General features: G+C 40.9%; 1 protein-coding gene across 1 annotated transcript; it reads right to left on the reverse strand.

Moving 5' to 3' along the window:
• Positions 1-19,781: 19,781 nt before the first annotated feature.
• ier2b (immediate early response 2b) lies at positions 19,782-21,479 on the reverse strand. The gene has a single exon (XM_028604077.1). It carries the CDS (start codon positions 21,238-21,240, stop codon positions 20,689-20,691), a length of 552 nt encoding a protein of 183 aa, XP_028459878.1. The 5' UTR covers positions 21,241-21,479; the 3' UTR covers positions 19,782-20,688.

The raw sequence follows: 21,479 nt of genomic DNA on the forward strand, positions 1-21,479 counted from the left end.
CATGTTGTGTGTGCTTTTCCAAGAACAAATCCCATTCTTTTGGGGAAAGCAAAAAAAAAGGGAACATCTGATCTTTTTTTCTTTGTTTGTTTTTGTTGTCTGTTTTTTTTTTTAATGGGGTTTTGGGGGGGTGTGGGGAGGAGGGGGGGTCTATTGCAAGGTTTTTTGCTAAGTCATTGCTTCTCCATACATTTGCAATCAGTGTCTTCACCCCCCGGCTTCTGTCACCCATCGGTCTTAAACTCCGTCTAATCATTTTTTCTTTTTTCTTTTCTTCTTCGTTATGGGACGAAGGAAAAAGTAACAAAACGCACCAAACCATCCACTCAGCCGGCTGTGAAATTGTGTCAGTGGGTCAGTCGTGAGGCAACGCGTCGACAAAAACACGAATAAGGGCTCTCTTTAAAAAAATTTAAAAAACTACACAGTGGGTTTTAATGTACAGTAGTGCTGCCAAAAGTTGTGCTTATGTAGCTGAAGCCACGCTGTGGTCTCCCCTTTGTACAGCACTAGATGTGTGCATGCATGTGTGTGTGTGTGTGTGTGTGTGTGTGTGTGTGTGTGTGTGTGTGTGTGTGTGTGTGTGTGTGTGTGTGTGTGTGTGTGTGTGTATAGGGGGTCAAGAGCGAGGCGGGGAGGGAGGGGCGGGAGGGTCAAAAGGCAATGACAGAGATTTTGTTGATGTAGCGGTCCTGTTGGGGGTTGAGGGAGGAGTTTTTGGGGAGTGTGTTGGGGGGGGCAGCAGAGGTTGTAGTGATGTTAACACAATTTCACAATGGCACTGGACCACTTTTCGGGCACATCCTCATGCTCAGAAGCCATTTAGTCACCGTCATCCAACCCACGCCTGGTCCCACTGTGAGGGGGGGGCGGGGCTACTGCTGCAACAGGGAGACATTCACTATGTGTTGGTGTCTGTGAGAGTGTGTACGTTTGTGTGCCGTTGACTTTAGTGGTGTGTGAGTGTGTGTGTGTGTAGGGCTGAGACTGATTATTTCCATTATTGATTAATCTGCCAATTTATTTTAAAGAATAATCTATGAATACATTCATATATATTTTTTGTCGTTTTTGGACCACGGGTGTATATTAGCTGCATATTTGGTTTCAAAATTGGCAATAAGATAAGATAGGTTAAGGGATGATAAGATAGACAGACATTTTTGCACCCAAAATGGTCAATATACATAGCATGTTTTGTAATATTAATGTAAAACTAGAAAAAACAAGGATGAAAAAAGGATGCTTAAATGAAAGTGCAGGTTATGGTTAGTACATAGTTACAAGCAATGACAACACTGCACAGAAAGGTATGTCTATGTCACTATATTACTATGAACCTCTTTGCACACATTAGTGTTCACTAATGTGCACCACCACCCTCTGTATATGAACAGATAAATAACAATAAACATCACAAGGTCTAAATCGAATGACAAATAATTAAAAAATCCAAAGATATTTAATGATATCAAACAGAGAAAAGTAGTGAATCCCTTTGGAACCAGAGAATTTTTTCATTTTTCTTTTGGTAATGACAAACAATTATCAACTAGTGCTATTGCTTTTTTTTCCGTGGGCTGATTAATCAATAACTCAACTAATCGTTTTAGAACTAAGTGTGTGTGTTTGTGTGTCTAAGAGGAAGATATGTGAGTGAGTGGACTTGTATTTGTTTGTTATTGTGTCTGTGTGTGTGTGTGTGTGTGTGTGTGTGTGTGTGTGTGTGTGTGTGTGTGTGTGTGTGTGTGTGTGTGTGTGTGTGTGTGTGTGTGCGCGTGTGTGTGCGTGTGTATGTGTGCGCGTGCGTGCACATGTCCTGACAACATCAGCTACAGTAGGTCACCCTCAGTGCCTTACACTGTACTGGACACGATGATTTCTCCTTCTGAGACAACCACATGTGAGAGTTTAATGTCCTCGTCGCCACCTTCATCCCCCTCCCTTCCTTCCTTCCCTACCTCACCCACTCCTCACCTTCCTCTGGGATCATTAAGTCCAGCCTGGATCGGCGAGGACTTGGGGTGAAGCGGGGTCAGTAGATAACCATGTCATTTCTCTCACCCATTCTCTCTCACACCGTCTATTGTTTGTTATTTTGGGCTCAGTAATTCTTGTGTATATAATCCATAAACTTTCTGAAAAACTCTGAACTGTGTTCATCTGACGTTCTCCCTGTGTGTTATTCTTCTTTCTTCTCAGCATCTTCACATTGACTTTATCTCTCCCTTTTGCCTCATTCCTCATGTAATACCACTCATAAACACAAGGTGGTGGGATTGAGCTTTCACCATTATCCCTCATTGTGAAAGGTGTACTGTATGTCTGTGCATGCAGTGCAGGTTGAATGAGTTCTTGCTTGCGTGTGTGGGTGTGCTTTCTCTGTGACCGTCTGTCTGCAGTCTGTGTGCGTTTCTGTGTACGTCTTCAGTTCTGTAGGGAGTCCAGCAGGTATTAGAGGTGAATTTCTTGATGATTTTGGCACTTGAATTAATAATTTGTTCTCTCACATTTGCTCTATAGGTATAGTGTGTACAACCAAATGTGTTATTGCATAAAATACATAAAATACAGTGTGATTAAAGCTGCACTGATCAACGACAAGGGGGGAAAAAAACTGTGCTTATTGCTAAAACGTTAGCTAACAGTTAGCTACTGACGCAGAGCAACATTAGCATTAATTTGGAGTTGTGTTTGTGTCCACCTAAAGAATTAAAGTCCATTATTCACGCTCCTTTGAGCTCTGTTTCAGTCCACGCCAACTCTTAAGAGTATATCTGGTCCTTAGATGTTTACTAGCTAGTTGCTACCTTTGTCTGCCGCTTGGTGCCGAACAATGACTAAAACAACTTTCGATGTAGCATCGACAACGTTTGAGAGAGCACCAACGGGGCTAATGTGCCAAATGTGATAACCTAGTGATACTTTGGTAGAATCAGTTCAGTAATTTGTGTGCCCCCCCGTATATACCGAAACACAGCGGCTAGCCTGATGCTAACACTCCTTGCTAATACTATCTATTTCAAGGAAGGAATTATTCATTCTTGTGCAAGCTTATCAAAACTTGTGTCCCTAATACTTGCCGGGCTCAGTTCCTATCTGTGCGTCTTTACAGTAAATTGATTCCTCAGACACGGGTGAAGTGTCTCCTGCTGTCGCCATAGCAACCCCAGAGGTCCCTCTCTTTGTTTCCATCTAACGCTCTCCGCTCCATCTTTCATCACCATCAGCCCAGCGGAGACGAGTTGCTTCCAGGAGATCTGTCCTCACCTCTTGACGTCAGCGTCTCGGACGCTGGAGGCCGATCTCTCCCAAAACATCTCCGGGTGCCATAAGATCAGGAAATCAGCAGGGTCTTCTTCTCTTTTTTTAACCCTTTGTAGCACAGATTTGAATATTCTCTGACCATCAAAACATTCAATTCATTGCTATGTTTTTGTGTTTAGTCAGAGAAGATGGGAAGTGCTACATCTACAGAGCTTTGCAACAAAAGTGGACACATCATATCGTTTTCACTTTTGTACTTGATTGGTTTAGGTTTGCACAGGCCAAAAATGAGCCATTAACTCCTTTATTGGACAAAGTTTTAGTAACCTAATCATTTGACAGAAACATTGATTCCAATCCCAGAACCATTATCCAAAGATTAGAGACATTCCTGTCTCTTCTTTTCTGGTATTCATATGAGTTTCCACCATGTTTTCAGGTAAAAAACATAACTGTTTGGAACGTAAAATGCAAGAAAAACCCTTTCATAAATGTTTATGAAATGAATGCTGAGCCGGCCACAAGCCATCGGTAAAAACTAGCTACAAAGGGTTAGGATTTTGTCATCGGTGCCGAGATGCATTGGGAAAACTCTCCGAAGCAACTACCAGTCATCCATCTCATCACCATGCTAAACCATCGGACACTCGACCCAGTAGAAACCGAACCAGTGCCACAGTAGAAAACCATACAGGATTCACTCAGCAAGTTTGGGGGGGGGGAAGAGAAAAAAATAAACATACATGGCAATTTAAGATAAAAGAGAAGTATTTAATTACAGATTTGCATGTGCAATGTGCATGCCACTATGTGGGGTAACAAGTCAACTTCAGGAATAAAAAAAAAATAAATATAAAGAAAAAAGTATATATATATATGTAAAAATATATATAGATAGATGTTTTTAAGAGCAATGTGTTTCTTTTTTTCTTCTATTTTTAAAAATAAAAAAAACCTGACCAAAAAAAGACAAAAATAAAAAAAAAAATCATCCTGATAAATAAAAAATACAAATGGAAATGACTTTGGTGATGAAATCAAAGAATGTTTGTTTGTTATATTTGCCAGTTATTTCACGGGGGAAACACCGTGGGGGAACAAGAATAGATAACACTTTAACTAACATTACAAAAGAAAAAGAAAAAAAATGATTTTAAAAAAGGGGGAGAAGGAACCCTAAACTTGTCCTTGATGAAAAACAATCCCTTTGAGAGTAAAGAGCTGCCTGAACCTGAATCTGGTGATGTAATTCCCGTTTATTCCGGATATGAAATCCCTTCTTTCTCTCTCCCTCTCTCTTTCTCTGACCATCTCTTTCTCTCCCTCTGTTTCTTTCTCTATCTATCTCTGCTGTTTCTACCAGTGCATTTTGTAATTTCAAACAGAACTCTTCCTAAAGAACCTGAATAAACCAGAGAGAATGCATTCTACCCATCCTCTTGTCTGCTTAATGATCCTGCACCCAGTAACACACACACACACACACACACACACACACACAGTATCACAATTGAGTATTCAGATTACACATTATCCGATTACATTTCCATAGTCTGATTTTGATTTGATTTATTTAAAAGAAGAGTCAACATTTTGAGAAAAAAGGCAGATTTCTTCGATGAGAAGACAGATACCACTCTCATGTCTGTACGGTAAATATGAAGTTTTGGTTTTTGAGCGGATTGAATAAGGTATAATATACCTTATTCAATCCGCTCACTGATGTGTTCATCAGTGAGCATTAGAGGTTCTGTTTCCCCTTGTTTCCAGTCTTTATGCTAAGCTAGGCTAACTGTCTCCTGCTGCCAACTTCTTATTGACATTTATTAACTACTGTACCAACGAGCCAAGCCTACAATTTGAGATATTTTGTGCAATATACAGTACACGCCAAAAGTTTGGACACACCTTCTCATTCAATGTGTTTCTTTATTTTCATGACTATTTACATTGTAGATTCTCACTGAAGGCATCAAAACTATGAATGAACACATGTGGAATTATGTACTTAACAAAAAAGTGTGAAAAAACTGAAAAGAAATAACTATCTTATATTTTAGATTCTTCAAAGTAGCCACCCTTTTTTGATAGCACCGCAAACCCTTGGTGTTCTCTCAATGAACTTCATGAGGTAGTCACCTGAAATGGTTTTCACTTCACAGGTGTGCTTTGTCAGGGTTAATTAGTGGATTTTTTTCCCTTATTAATAAAAAAAGCAAAGGGTGGCTACTTTGAAGAATCTAAAATATAAGACATATTTTCAGTTTTTTTACACTTTTTTGTTAAAGGAACACGCCGACTTATTGGGACTTTAGCTTATTCACCGTAACCCCCAGAGTAAGACAAGTCCATACATACCCTTCTCATCTCCGTGCGTGCTGTAACGCTGCCTGACGGTTCCAGCATTAGCTTAGCCTAGCACAGATCCTGCAGGTAACTGGTTCCAACTAGCCTACTGCTCCGAATTATGACAAAAGTGACGAAATAAGGCCAACATGTTCCTATTTACATGTTGTGATTTGTAGAGTCACAGCGTGTACAAAAAACAACGTAACATGAGACACAGCCGTCTTCTGACAGTAAACAAACCTGGAACTATATTCTCAGACAGGCTTGCTGCGAGCATATCACTCCGCCCAAGTACTATATTCTTCCGCCTGAGAATATAGTTCCCGGTTTGTTTACAGTTAGAAGACGGCTGTGTCTCATGTTACGTTGTTTTTTGTACACGCTGTGACTCTACAAATCACAACATGTAAATAGGAACATGTTGGCGTTATTTTGTCACTTATTCGGAGCAGTAGGATTACTGGAACCATTCACCTGCATGTTCTGTGCTGGCCTGATGCCGCTGGAGCCGTCAGACAGCCTTACAGCATGCACGGAGATGAGAAGGGTATGTATCGACTTATCTAACTCTGGGGGTTACGGTCCATCCATCCATCCATCTTCGTCTGCTTATCCGGTATCGGGTCGCGGGGGGAGCAGCTCCAGCAGGGGGCCCCAGGGTGAATAATAAATAAATAAATATGTGTTCATTCATAGTTTTGATGCCTTCAGTGAGAATCTACAATGTAAATAGTCATAAAAATAAAAAGGAAACGCATTGAATGAGAAGGTGTGTCCAAACTTTTGGCTTGTACTGTATGAATAATATATATGAATGTATATGAATATGTATGAATATTTTGTACTTTTGCCTCTTTCTTTCAAAAGGCAAGGCTGCATAACTCAGCAGGACCCCAAATGGCGTCTTAAGCCCACACAGTTACAGTATATCATTTGATTAATTGCAGATTTCTTTTGGAATATTTGCCACTAAGAACCATTATAAACAAAGGCTTAGTTGTTGCCTTACTTCCTAATCTTGTGGCCCTGTCTTGTAGAGGATCCTGTGTCAAAAATCTCTTTTAATACCATGTTTTATTGTGTGCTCACATTGTACACATTCCTAACCAAATGCCGGTGTAATCACACTGCCCTAAACTAAATGACACCAACTGAAAAACCTTGAGCCACGCAGGGTTTTTCATCATAGGAATACGGTCGAGTTTCTACTACGTGATACATGCACTACATGATAGGAACTCAAACGTGACAGGGTATAAGTGGTCGGCTATGTTCAGAGGGTAATATTGTCTTTTTTTATTCCAGTACTTAGATAAATGTTTAACACACAAAGGTGATTTCATAATAAAGTCATAACATATGATTCCTTCTTACAGATTAAACTACACAACTGTAAATGATCAGTAGCACCTGAACCACCTACAACATTAAAATGCTGTTTTTACTTTTACAGTTTATATACATTTGATTTTTTTACTTTTACTGGAATATCATATTCATTGCAGGAATTTTACTACATCCAAGTTTTTTTTTTAAATTATGTTCTACTTTGAAAACTTTAGTGCGTAACTTTTTGATATTAATGAACGTCCGTTTCATTCAAGCCATTGCCAAATGATTTGCAACAAAGCTAATTAAGACTATCAGCTCTGGCAACAAGCCATCACCCGCCGTTAGCATTCCATTGACTCCCATTCATTTTGGCACCACTTTAACAGTGAATAACTTTACATCTGAAGCGTTTAAAGACTCTATTTTTGTCCATTGTTTATTTCTAAAGAAACACGACAATGTATAAAAGGTTCCATTACCTTGTATCTCATGTTATGGCTCTGTAACAGACGCTTTTGTAAAAATAGGCAAACGATTGTGTCATAACCACGCGACTTACTGTCACATAGAAAAATTATTGTATAGTCAGGAGAAGCTCGCAGGCAGTTTTGACTTACATTAGCCGTTTAAGTTTAATTACTAATGTTAACTAGCATTTTAGTTAGCAATAATTAGCCTGTGCCCATGTTATCTCCTTACATATACCTACACTCTCCATCTCTGCAAGATTGGGAATGATTGAGATTTCTCTTGGCACAGCTACCAGAAGACTTACAACTTTTCGACAGGTTGCTCACGTCACATCTACGTCTTCAAGCTCAGTTTGCAGCTGCGCAGTAACACTCAGCCATCACCGGAAAAGTGCTTCTGTATGGCTACGTTCAGAAGATTGTGTCGGATTGTGTACAGAAACTAGGCACTACAGCTTTAAGGGATGTACAAACAAATATTTGTTTTTATTTTTTATTATTTAGGATCCCCCTTAGTTGCTAACATAGGAACAACTATTCTTCCTGGGGTCCACACAAAAGATAAAATTAAACAAGACATTCAACATTACATTGTTACTTTCACATTGCCTATACAATAAATAAATACTATGTAATAAATAATTCCACATTGTCAATAAAATATAGTCCTATACTGCTTCTATCATTACACATTACATACATTTTTGACAGTTTTGGCAGCTTTCCGACATACAATTGCGATAACAGTATTATTATTATTATTGTTATTCAGTGCAGTAGTACAGTTTATTCACACACCAAGTGACAGAGTACCCAGTCACGTCTAACAGGATTATGTTACAGTAGCGCGAGCAAAGGAAAACTAATTATCATTTCGAGTAGCAAATGACATGCAACAGGATTAATCTTTTGAAATGTGATTTCATAACTTCTAGCATTAAACAAAATGCTATGTGATACAACCACAACAGGAACGTCGTTGCTGTTCGGTACACTTTTACTCATAAAGCCAATTAGGATAAGATTTTAGAAATGCTATTACAAAAATTACAAAGTCTCTTTTTGATTAATCATAACATTAAATATAATACCAAATAATGTTCTCATTTAATATTCTTGTTGACTGTAAATGTAATAGATTATAAATAAACTGAAGTGAAATTACAAAAGTCTTTAAAATGAGATTTGTAATTTGTCAGCTAGAATTAGTATAAAACATGTCTTAAAGGTCCCATGACATGGTGCTCTTTGGATGCTTTTATATAGACCTTAGTGGTCCCCTAATACTGTATCTGAAGTCTCTTTTAGTGGTCCCCTAATACTGTATCTGAAGTCTCTTTTATATAGACCTTAGAGGTCCCCTAATACTGTATCTGAAATCTCTTTCCCGAAATTCAGCCTTGGTGCAGAATTACAGCCACTAGAGCCAGTCCCACAATGAGCTTTCCTTAGGATGTACCATTTCTGTGTCTGTAGCTATTGAGGAGGAGAGAGAGGGGGGGCGAGGTGGAGGGTGAGGGTGTGGCCTTGACCAACTGCCACTTTGCTCGTTTGAAAGCCATGATGTCTCTCTCTCATGTGTGGGCCAAATTCTCTGGGCGGCCAAAGCAGAGAAAGGGGAGGTAACCTTGCTCCTTATGACCTCATAAGGAGAAGATTCCAGATCGGCCCATCTGAGCTTTCATTTTCTCAAAGGCAGAGCAGGATACCCAGGGCTCGGTTTACACCTATCACCATTTCTAGCCACTGGGGGACCATAGGCAGGCTGGGGGAACTCATATTAATGTAAAAAAAAAAAAACTCATAAAGTGAATTTTTCATGCCATGGGACCTTTAAGAAGCTGACGTAAATGTGACATGAATTTAACAGCAGTCGTCTTCAAACTTTTGTCCACCACAATAACTTCTGGAAGTCCCCCTTTAAAAAGGCCGTACTGAAACGTATGTCATTTCTTTGAAATTCCTATCCTTAAAAGATAATTTCCTGATTTTGGATGCTAAGGATTTTTTTAAATATCCCAGCAACCTGGGGGAGATGATCTCTTCCATCAGAGCATTCATTTTTAAATCGATGTGAGAGAATCTACTAAACGCGTGTCTTCCTCAGTTCTTCCTGCAGACGAGTGCATCTGTGAATGAAAACAGCTTCACTTGTTCCTACGGAGTGTTAAAAACCCTCAGGCAGCCAAATCATCGCAGGTGAGACGGCCAACACACCAGGCTCTCTCCTATTTAAATATTTAAAACCTGTTGAAATCAAACGCCTCCTCGCTAAAACGTCCTCAGACTGCCTCCCTTCTCCTCCTCCTCCTCCTCCTCCTCTTGGTCTACGTCTGACACTACGTCACTGATATGGGCTGTGGAAGACACACACACACACACACACACACACACACGCCCACACACTGACTCGCAAAACCTTTTGCTCTGTCCCACACTTCCCCCTCCCTGTGTAGTCACGTTTTATTGACATCCCTCCTCCTTCTCTCTTTCCCCTTCCTCTCTTTAAATGCCTACTGCTCTTCCTGCAGCCCTCCTTCTCATCACATCTGCCCCTCCTCCTCCTCCTCCTCCTCCTCCTCCTCCTCCTCTCTGTTTTTACTGTCTATTTTACCATCTCCTCATACAAACTCTCTGGGTGGCATTAGACTGACACTTAAAAGAAAGCCTAAAAGCACAAGAAGAAATGCATTTTTTTGAAGATACAATTATCTGTGGGCTGTAAGGACATTTTAAAACACTAAAAACAACACACCTGGCCATTAGCTTGCCTACTGTATCATGAACACACACACACACACACACACACACACACACACACACACACACACACACACACACACACACACACTACAATGCCAGATGTACTGGAGGTCGTTATTATGGATCCCACGTAACTCCTAGGCAAAGCAGCTCAATGAGTCAGGGTTAGGCATTGACCTCGGGTGGTTGAGGTTAGGATAGCCGACTGGTCAGGGGACAGGACCTGAACAAATCGGGTTAGGTTACCTTGCGTATGCATGGACGCCGGGCCAATAGTAGTGTGTGAATGCTACTGAAGGGCGGGCCTTGCCTCCAAGTTGCGTGGGTTCCATAATAACGCGTATTGAAGAGCTCTGTCCTCCTGCAGCCGAGTCTTTAGACAAGAATAGACTCCTCCTACACTTTCTGTTGCCCGCCTGCATCAACACATCACTTCCTGTGTCTCCCAGCTCTGCTGCTACTGCCACACACACACACGCACACACACACACACACACACACACACACACACACACACACACAGAGTCATACAATGCCAGATGTATTGGAGAGCTCTGTCCTCCTGCAGCCGAGTCTTAAAATAGACTCCTCCCACACTTGTTGTTGCCCCCCCGGCATCAACGCATCACTTCCTGTCTCTGCCAGCTCTGCTGCTGCTAACACACACACACACACACACACACACACACACTCTCTCTCTCTCTCTCTCTCTCACACTTTACATAAATCACATTTGGGGACATTACATGGATTCACATTAATATGAGACTTACCCTAACCACAACAATATGCACTCCTTTCCTTACCTTAACCACTAACCCTAAAATCAGCTTTTCCCAATTGGAGACACAGCTTTTGTCCCAAATTAACTGGTCTGAAATGTGTCCCCAAAGGTAGCATACGTCAGGAACACACACACACACAAACACACACACAGACACACACACACATGCACACGCAAGCATCCTTACTCATTTACATTCAGAGTCAGTCCTCTGCTGTAATGAAACGTCTCAGTCAGTCACACAGTCGACACTGTGAGAGGCATAAGATCATGTGTTCACAATCTCTTGACATGTGATTGTCAAATGATTATACACACACACACACACACACACACACAGAGAGAGAGATTCAACACATAATGACTTCCTCTTCATTTCCAGAGAAACACGTTTTGTTTTTTTTTGCATTTAAAGTCATTAACTGATACATTGTGCCAAATATCTAAATGTGTACTGCCATATTTCAGCTTTTTTAAAGGCTTTTTTTTAAATACACGTTAAAACAGGTAGATGGAAACACACTTGGTCAACTAGCTAATAATACCAATATGTCAGTTATGATTTAATGTTAACCCTACCAACAGTCATTTATTCCTCGTCTGCATCATAAGAAAAAGTTTTAAAAAACAAAGTTAAATATGTCACGTCTATGTTATAATTCACGTTAAAAAAAATGATGTGCTATCTTTTTTATTCTAAAATGTCTGGAATATTCATATTTGTGTTATGTTTGCCATACATTTGAAATTATCTACTCTTGAATACTCTACTTCTAAGCTTAATTGTTTATATTAGTGGCTAATGTAGACATTATTATGCCATGAGAGTAGTGTAGTAGTAGTAGTATCCTATTTTTTTTTTTACCTCTTTAAGTTAATTAATGGTGAAACAATTTGACCAACTCTATGCTGATTTTGAGTATTACCAATACTTTGTGTACAGTCTCTTAATACCTAAATGTTTAATATATATACTTATTCATAATAATGTGTTATTAAATACAGTTAATTAACACAACCAGTGTAATGCAGGGATAAGTTACAGTATAAATTCTCATACAAATATGTAATCAATCCACAATACAGACACATGGTAATGGAGAAATACGTGGCTGATGTGATCACAGACCCTGTATTGGCCCCTGCACATCTACACACGACTCCCTCACTGTGATTGGTCCCTCAGTTTATCTGCCTGCATCACAGGCAGGAGCGCGGCGGTCGATGCATGCATGCATCCTGTATGAAGACATTTCCGGCGCTGTTCTATTTTTAGCTCTTAGCTGTCAGAGCTTCATGTCACTGTGACTGTCTGGCCTCTGCACTGAGCAGCTTACACACGCTGCCACATACAGTATATGGCCCCAAAAACGTGTGGAATTTGCTTAGCCGCTGTTGCGAGATCAGTTTTTAGTAGAAAATATATTTGTGCAGCAGAAATTATGTTATAAGAATACTACATTGATTTTTTAAAGATGATTTCTGCCTTTAATGGATAGGACAGCTCAGACGTGAAAGGGGGGAGGAAGACATGCAGGAAATTGTTAAAGGGCAGACTTGAACCCTGCACCTTCTGCGTGGAGGAATAAATCTCTACATATGTGTGCCTGCTCTACCAACTGAGCTAACCGGCCTCTCCCATTATGTTTTAAAGGATTAGGCTAGTGATATTTTTGTTTTTTGTCATAAAAAAAAAAAAAACATCGAAAACACAAGCAATGAATAATAAATAACAAATAAGACACGTGTACCGAGTCAACCGTTCTCTGGGATATGTTTTCATGTGACCAGTTTTAGCGCAAACTGCTAATTAGCTTATAAAGCTAGTCGTCAGGGCACGGGTAAAGTAAAAATAAATCGCTATTTCTATACCACTAACAAGGCTCAGAATAGCACCACACTTCCACGGTAGCATAATGAGGGTCCCTACATGTAAATTGAAGCATTGAGAACTTTGTAACTTTATAAGCTAATTAGCAGTTTGCGCTAAAACTGGTCACATTCAATTAGCATGAAAACATATCCCAGAGAACGGTCGACTCGGTACACATGTGTTATTAACCCCTAGGTTCATTTTGCGCCGGAATTGTCCTTTAAATAACATTAAAATACAATTAGGCCTATACAAAGAAATCTCCTGCCACCCTTTACCTGGCTGGATACAATAACACAGTTATTCACTTTTCCGGTGTAACAAAGAAATCTGTGACCCATCAGAATGTGTTACTGTAGCGCCGTAAATCATTTTGTGACTTTGCGGGGGGAAATGGGACCCGGGCAGAGGCATTAATAAAAACTATATAAAACTAGCGTTCTTTTCACTGTAAGTCTCATTTGTTGTTACAGGTCATTTATTATCATCAGATGGAACGTTACAATGTTTCAGAAACATTTAAAAGTTACATATAGTTTTTATTTTGTTTTTTTTAAACAGACCATACATCAGAGCAGCCGCTTTTCTTGGTTACGCTGCACACAGCTGAAATAAAAGGAACAAAACAATCACACCATCAGTTTCCTTGAAAGGAATATTTGCACCTCTGGCTCCATTAAAGCCCCTTTCATCACAGCATTATAAGAACAGGCCTGCAAATGTACATATATACAAAACAATTATTCCAATCACCTCATGTGTCTGAGCTACAAATTCTTTTAACCATGAAGGAAATTTGAGCCAGAATGAGTCTCTTTGGAAACATATGTTTGTATAACTGTTTGATTTGAGCCCATGTGCTGTCCAAGGCTATGTTGTGTTCTTATTCGAGTGGCTGTGTGGAACATTATGTACTGCTGCTATTGTGCTCATCTCTGGAGAACTTGGAGCTCTCAAAAGAAACAGCCGCTGCAAGCTCAGAGCAGTTAAGTCGTAGATATAATCGATCCGCATCACGTGGAGAGTTAATGTGACACGGGAGAATCACAGAAGTCCTTGAAGACAAAATGGGGTGTAGTTTAAACGGGATGATACGATTGTTACGTCTTCATAACATAGAATGACCTCAATATGAGAGGGATGATGATTGATACCAGTGACTCTATGATGACTCAATCAAAACATAGGCTACTTTCCCACCTCTGATCAAACGCTCAACTGCTCGTCAATGAAAGACGTAGCTGATTAATATGACATATTGGTAAAACAAAACTCAAAAGGGAGTTATTATGACTGAGATAAGAGAAGAGAAGATAAGGTCACCCTTCGAAAAAGAGATTCTTAATCTCAATGGGTTTCTCCTGGTTAAATAAAGGTTATAATAAAAAAAATAAACAGTGTAAAAACATTGAACGTACAAACATGTGCATATTGCCTATATGTTCTAGTTCTACTTTGTTAAGAATCAAACACCACACCTCGTTCTCATTCAGTTTCCTGTGCCAACTAATAACCCCCCTTTTTCTCTCATTTTGTCTCAGTTCGCACTCCACCCTTTTTTCTTTTTCTTCTTAACTCTTTTCCTCTCTAATCAGAGGAACCACATGTGTCACTCTGGATTCTTCATCTTGACATTTTACACCTTAAAGGAACACGGCGACTTATTGGGACTTTGTCCCCCAGAGTTAGATAAGTCCATACATACCCTTCTCATCTCCGTGCGTGTTGTATATCTGTCTGACGCCCCCACCGCTAGCCTAGCTTAGCACAGATCCTGAAGGTAACCGGCTCCATCTAGCCTACTGCTCCCAATAAGTGACAAAATAACGCCAACATGTTCCTATTAACATGTGATTTGTATAGTCACAGCGTGTACAAATAACAAGGTCACATGAGACATAGCCATCTTCTAACCGTATACATACTGGGAACTATATTCTCAGAAAGGCAAAGCACTGCTACTTCTGCTACTTGGGCTACATGTAAAGGTGTAGACACATATAGCCGACAGCCGACCGTTGACAGAAAACCCCGTCGATATGATCAGTCGCGTCCCCGAGGTCCAAAAAACTGCCACAGAACAGACCAAAAAGACGAGAGGAGACGAGACGTAATACGTCTCTATAACAGCAGGCGGCGCTAATCTGTAATGTGGCCCAAGAAATGAAAACCGGCAGCTGATTGGACGAACGCGTCACATGGGTTCGTTTTCTCCGGAAATTCAAACCAGACTGTCATGGCGGCTCGTTCAGAATACCATCTCATATTGTACTAAAATAGTTCACTGAAACATGTTTCTGACAACATTTTAAGCGAGAAATAGGCCGTGCAGTTGCTGAATCTGTCTTCATTTCAGCTCAACAAAGGTCAGTTTAAAAGATTTTCGCCAGATTTTGAGAGACTCTAGTCACCTCATTCCGCTTGTCATTTCCGCGTGAGTCCCGACGGCCCTGCCGCCGACTGAACATGTCAGGTCGGCCAAAATGAACGTCGACAGCCCCCCAGACGGACGACGGCACGGGAAGCACCGAACCGATTTGAGTCACTGACCTCGCCAGACTGTCCCACGGCCGATAATCGGCCTGATGTGTCTCGGCCCTAAATAGGAACATGTTGGCGTTATTTTGTCACTTATTGGGAGCAGTAGGCTAGATGGAGCCGGTTACCTCCAGGATCTGTGCTAAGCTAGGCTACGTCAGACAGAGTTACAACACGCAGGGAGATGAGAAGGGTATGTATGGACTTATCTAACTCTGGGGGTTACTGTGAATAAGCTAAAGTCCCAATAAGTCACTGTGTTCCCTTAAAGCCCACAGCCATCACTGATCCTAAATCAGCTCTTAACTTTGTCGCTCATCCTCAACCCTCAGTTTCCTTTACCTCACTCCAGCTGTCAGTGGTGGAATGTAACTAGGTACATTTACTCAAGAACTGTACTTAAGTACATATTTGAGGTACATCTACTTTACTTGAGTCTTTTCTTTTCACGCCACTTTCTACTCCACTACATTTCAGAGAGAAATATTGTACTTTTTACTCCTCTACATTAATCTGACAGCTTTAGTTACTAGTTACTTTACGAATTAAGATTTCTGCCCACAAAACACACGTAGTTTATAAAATACGAGATATTATTATAAATTAAACTACCCCAAAATATATATAGGGCATAAGTTCAGCTGAAATGATTAGACCATCAAACACTGAGTTGATTAACAGAACTGTTTGGATCGTTTCCAGTTTCTAAAATGTGAGGATTTTTCTGCATCGAGGACTTTGACTTTTTATTCTTGAAGTACTTTGTCCTGATGATACTTTTACTTAAGTAACATTTTCAATGCAGGACTTTTACTTGTAACAGAGTATTTTTTACAGTTTGGTATTAGTACTTTTACTTAAAGTGCTCATATTATGCTCATTTTCAGGTTGTATAATTGCACATTGCTGCAGCTCCTCTTTTCACCCTGTGTGTTGAGCTCTCTGTTTTAGCTACCGAGTGAGGCATCTCACTTCTGTAACATCTTTGTTGGGAGTTGCACATGTGCAGTAACTAGGTAAGGACTACTAGCCAGTCAGAAGCAGAGTATGAGGGCGTGCCATGCTAGCAGCTAGGCGAGCATTATAACGTGTGTTACAAAGTGACACATGTTTTCTGTTGGAGATGGTAACTGCCTTTGGGGTGGACTTTGTTTCACTTTGTAAACCTATAACGTGCACAAACAAGATATATATAACACAATAAAGGAAAGGGGAAAAGCCAAAAAGCATAATATGAGCACTTTAAGTGGAGGATCTGAATACTTCTTCCACCACTGCCAGCTGACCCTCCCTGACTCTCATTCATGATTCATGATATGTCATTTCACTAAACTCATTTGCATCTATAAGTAGCATTGTCTTTGTTAGGAACACCAGTTACCGTGCTTTTGTAAAGGACAGTGTGTGACTTAAGTCCTTCTTTTACAAAATGATAAACACTATTACAGCCTGAAATCCTCTCTAGCTGAGTAATTATTGCTGCTTAAAGGGGAATTTATAGCCTATGTACATTTAAAAATGAATGACCCACATTATGTTTTTGATAAGCTAGGGAAGTAGGCAGATCAGGGTCACCATGAAAAAGCTCTCATCTGGGAGGTTTATGTTTACGTTCATATGTTGCGTGGATATTAGGTGGTATTAATACTCACAGTGTGACACTGCAGCTGCTGAGCCTCGGATATATGAAAACAACATCCGTGAACCAAGTCATAACAAAAAACATGATGCTTTTTACATCAGTGGTTCACAATAGAGAAATCGCAGGGATCACCAGATGACGATGACGCATAGGGATAAGATAAAGAAAAATAAGTTGTTTATTTGTTCTGACTTTTGACAGGTCGTGTTGCTTATTTTTGACGATGGCGATTAGATCAAGTGACTAGCGTCGAAGCAGTTTAATTCATGAGTTGATCGTCAGCAAAAAAAAAAAAAAAACATTCCCTAGTTCCAGCTTCTCAACTGAGAGGATTTCCTGCCAGTCTTTGTAATACATCACCGTAGAGTGAATAGCTATGAGTTAGCAAGACATTTGAAGACAACTTCTTGGTTCTCTGGGAAGATCTGATGATCAATTTTTCACAGGTTTTTTTGAACAATTAATTAAAAAAAATATAAATAAAAAAACACCTTTCTAAGTTCAGACGTCACAAAGTCCTACACAATGAAATACAAAGGCAACAGATGTAAAACTATAAACACAATATTTTTTCAACTGCTCAATACCTTGAGTGAATCTTGTTGGGGGTGGGGTTTGGAGGGGGATAAGGGGAGAGGAAAAGCAAGTATCAGAATTAAGCAACACTTCATTGTGCTTTTGTTGTATTTTCAATGATGATGTAATCAGCCTAAGGTTTCTTGTTTTTTTTGTGAAGATGTTTCCTCTCCAGTGTATGAATGATTGTAAGAAAAGAAATAAATAACTGATCACAAAAAAAATAAAAATAAAAATGCATTCAGTTTCATTTCAAAGTGTGTGTGTGTGTGCATGTGTGCGTGCGTGTGTGTGTGTGGGTGTGTGTATGTGACAAAAAACAGAGAGATCCCAAAGTTTAGGAGCTATGACCTCAAAGGCTAATATCTCCTTTAGTTTAAAAGGATAACGATAACTTCACCATTTCACAAAACGACCCAGACTGAATAGTGTCACACGGCCTTATCAGCGGACGCCCTTTGCTCAGTTGCCATGGAGATGTTCCGCTGACATAAAAAGCTCAGCAGCAGTTATGATGTCATCCATAGCTTGTGTAGAACGAATTGCCCGTGTTTACTTTAAAAAGAAAAAAGAAAAGTGGACCTTGAGTTGGGATTGTTTTTGCCAAACTACTATTTCTATTTCCTTTGTTTTTTTGTTTGCAATGTGTAAACAAAACCTGTCTGGTTGGTTTGTCTGAGCACTCGCTTCTTGCCAGACTTTGTTGTTCCCAGATCCCAGCTGTTAGTTTGGTAGGTACGGCTTTTTTACACAGCACCATAACGCTGCTCAACACCAAGGCCCAACACTAGCCCCTGTCCCGGCCCCTGTCCCGGCCCTTGCCCCGCTTCGCCCACTCTCCTTTTGCACATGGTTTATGGACTGTCTGACTACTTCTTATCACTATGCACTTTATTAATGCACCTCAACAATTCCCTATATATGGTCATACTGCATTCTGTCTCTACTATTTTATGGACTATGGACTGTCTGATTTCTCAGAACTCTATGCACTTTATTTGCTAATGCACTTTAATAATGGACTAAACATGATCATACTGCATTCTGTGTTTTATGTCTTTTTTAAGCACTGCTATAAAGGAAAAGCTCTTTTAATGATTGCACTACTGGTTAGATGTCAAACTGCATTCCGTTGTACTGGTTGTCCTGACTTGTGCAATGACAATACAGTTGAATCTAATCTAATCTAAAAAACAATGTCATTATAACTGACAGAAACGATGATCACAACTATTTAATAAGACTCAATGTGTACAAAAAAACAAAAAACAAAAAGCTAGAATTGTCCTTTAGGGAGACTGAAGAAAGCATTTCGTTTGACCTTTTAAGGGATGAAATCATCCTCATTCCTCGGTTCTTTCTCATCTTGTCAGCATCATTTTTCATCACTGCTTTTCTTCTTCATTTTGTTCTCTAATGCTTCCTCTTTTGGACTCAGACGCTGCGTGTAATGTGCAGGAAATGAAGAAGTAAGGAGGAGGAGGAGGAGAATGGTAACTGAGATCTTAACAATAAACACAAGGAGGGTGATGAAAACCTGAGGGACCAGAACGACCGGATCAACCGGATCAACGACACCACCATCATTGCCAGTCATCTGGCAGGAAGCCGCTGCTTCTGATGATGATGATGATGATGAAGAAGAGGCTCTCAGGCTATAAACACTACCTGCTGCTCTTTGTTTTGTTCAGCAGCCGTGTTTGGCCCCAGCTGCTTTCTTGCATAACCCTTTTTTTTATTATCCCTCTCTTAATCGGTGTCAGGTCATGTTGGGAAGGAAGGATGTGATTCAGAATTCTGCCCGTAATCCACAGGAAATATTAGGACCCTGGAAGCTGCATGTGTGTGTGTGAGAGAGAGATTGTTTGATTTTTTGAATGTGTGTGTGTGTGTGTGTTCCCTACTCTAAGCATGAGATTAGTGGCAGCAAGCCAGACTGGCGCTGGGTTGTACAGACATCCTCCCTCTTATAAAAGGATTGACCCGGTAAACTGTGGCCAAATATAGACCACTAGATCTTTAATGTGGAAATAAGAAGGGAGTGTGAGAGAGGTTCCAAGAGAGTGTGTGTGTGTGTGTGTGTGTGTGTGTGTGTGTGTGTGTGTGTGTGTGAGTCAATCAGCAACTCTAAACATCACCTCAACCTTGAATAACTACATGAACAAAGAGAGCAGGACAACCGAGGTATACCTTTCAAAGTGTTTATTACAAATATGTACACCATTAATTTAATCCCAAAAAAAAGCAGCTTGGAATGTGAGGTAATATTATTTTCTTGACACAGGGCTGATAAGAATAAGAACATTTCAGTGACATAAATACACAGAAAGTTTACATGACTGGGCTTCCAACACCATGTGGACAGCCTGTTTGTTTTGTTTTCTCTTCTTCTCAAAGCACCATGTGAACAAAGTATACAGGACAGTCCCCATAGCAGTAGTATGATTTCTCAAAAGTCCACAGCAGCAGTTTAGTGTGAGTGTGTGACAGTATGAGTGTGCCAAAACTGTCCTTCCTCTTTCAGTGGTTGAGTCTGATATCCCGGTATATACAGACAGGAAATTCCCCGGTAGTCCTGTACATGTGTGTGTGGGTGTGTGTGTTGCTCAACCACTGCACTTCTTCTCGGACTGACTCATGTCACTCTCTGCTGATTCACACATACACACACTTTGAGTCAGCGACAGTCACTTGTTTGGACTCTTTTTTTTTTTTTTTTTTTTACTGAAGGTGAATCACCGGGAAACAAAAGGCAACACAACCAGTTCCCGTTCAGTTTCTTCCTCAAACTTTCCGGCCGTAAACTCCTTTTTTTTTTTACGACTCGGGTTCAGTTTCTTCTCCTTTCTCTGCTTGATGATCTCTGTAAAGGGCTTTACCAGCCCGGCAGGCACTTTCAGATCCACCCGGAGAGCTCGCACCGTGGTCCCGGCGATCCCTCTGTCCCGGGACCCGCCGATGTAGGTCAGCTCATTGGTGTGCAATGAGGGCGGCGGGGAGGGGGGGAGGTCAAACCGCCCTTATAGGTTAACGAGGAGTTCAGAATCACTTCACTCCAAAGTCTCAATGGAGGCTATTTCCTTGCTCCATCTGTTCAGAAGGCAGGTATTACCCGATTTAAAGACAGGGCGCTCAGGGAGTCCCCGGCCCCGGCGCGACAGCTGCCCATCGGGGCCGCATACCTCTCCTCCCCGGGCTCCAGCCTCGCCCTCTTGCTGGGAAGGAAGTCAGGCGCCGCCGACGCCTTGCCCCGGCGTTTCCTGGACTGCTTCGTCGGGCTCATGTTCTCTTTGTCCTCTGTGATTTCACTATCACACCCTTCTTCTTCTTCTCCTTCGCTGTCCGGCTCCTCTGTGGGCGGCTCGACTGAGTTCAGTGCCGGCTGGGGCTCAGGCTGAGGCTCGGGTAACACAGTTTGTTCCACCGGGCTGGAGCTGGTCTCCATCGGCTCCTCCGACGTTTGCCCCTCGGTCTCCCGAGAGGAGTGATAGATGTCCCGGGCAGACCTCATGACCATGGAGAGCAGAAGGCTCCGGTGGAGTCTCAGTCCGCCTCTCTGGGTCCTGGAAGCGTACAGCTTGCTTATCGACACGGCCAGGATCCGTCTGGCTTCGACGTTCACTTCCATAGCGGTTGTGGCACTCATTGTTCTTATCTATGCGTAATTGCGCACGGTTGTTGTTGTTGTTTTTGGCACTTTCACCAAAAGGCAGGCAGATGAGTTTCGCCTATCTGTCTAAAGTTAGACTTTAGTTTCTTAGTTTTTGATCTGTCTTAAGCTCGGTCTTCAGCTGTTCACCAGTTGTTGTAGACTCAGAAAAATGAGAGCGTTCAAGTAGCAGGGTGGTTTTATTTCCTCTTTGACGTAACGTGGACTTCATTCCT

This window comes from Perca flavescens, chromosome 2, assembly GCF_004354835.1.
Source record: "Perca flavescens isolate YP-PL-M2 chromosome 2, PFLA_1.0, whole genome shotgun sequence".
Lineage (NCBI taxonomy): Eukaryota > Metazoa > Chordata > Actinopteri > Perciformes > Percidae > Perca > Perca flavescens.

Bases quoted from the DNA above. Each gene is read 5' to 3' on its own strand.
- ier2b (XM_028604077.1), bottom strand. From the start codon at position 21,240: ATGAGTGCCACAACCGCTATGGAAGTGAACGTCGAAGCCAGACGGATC.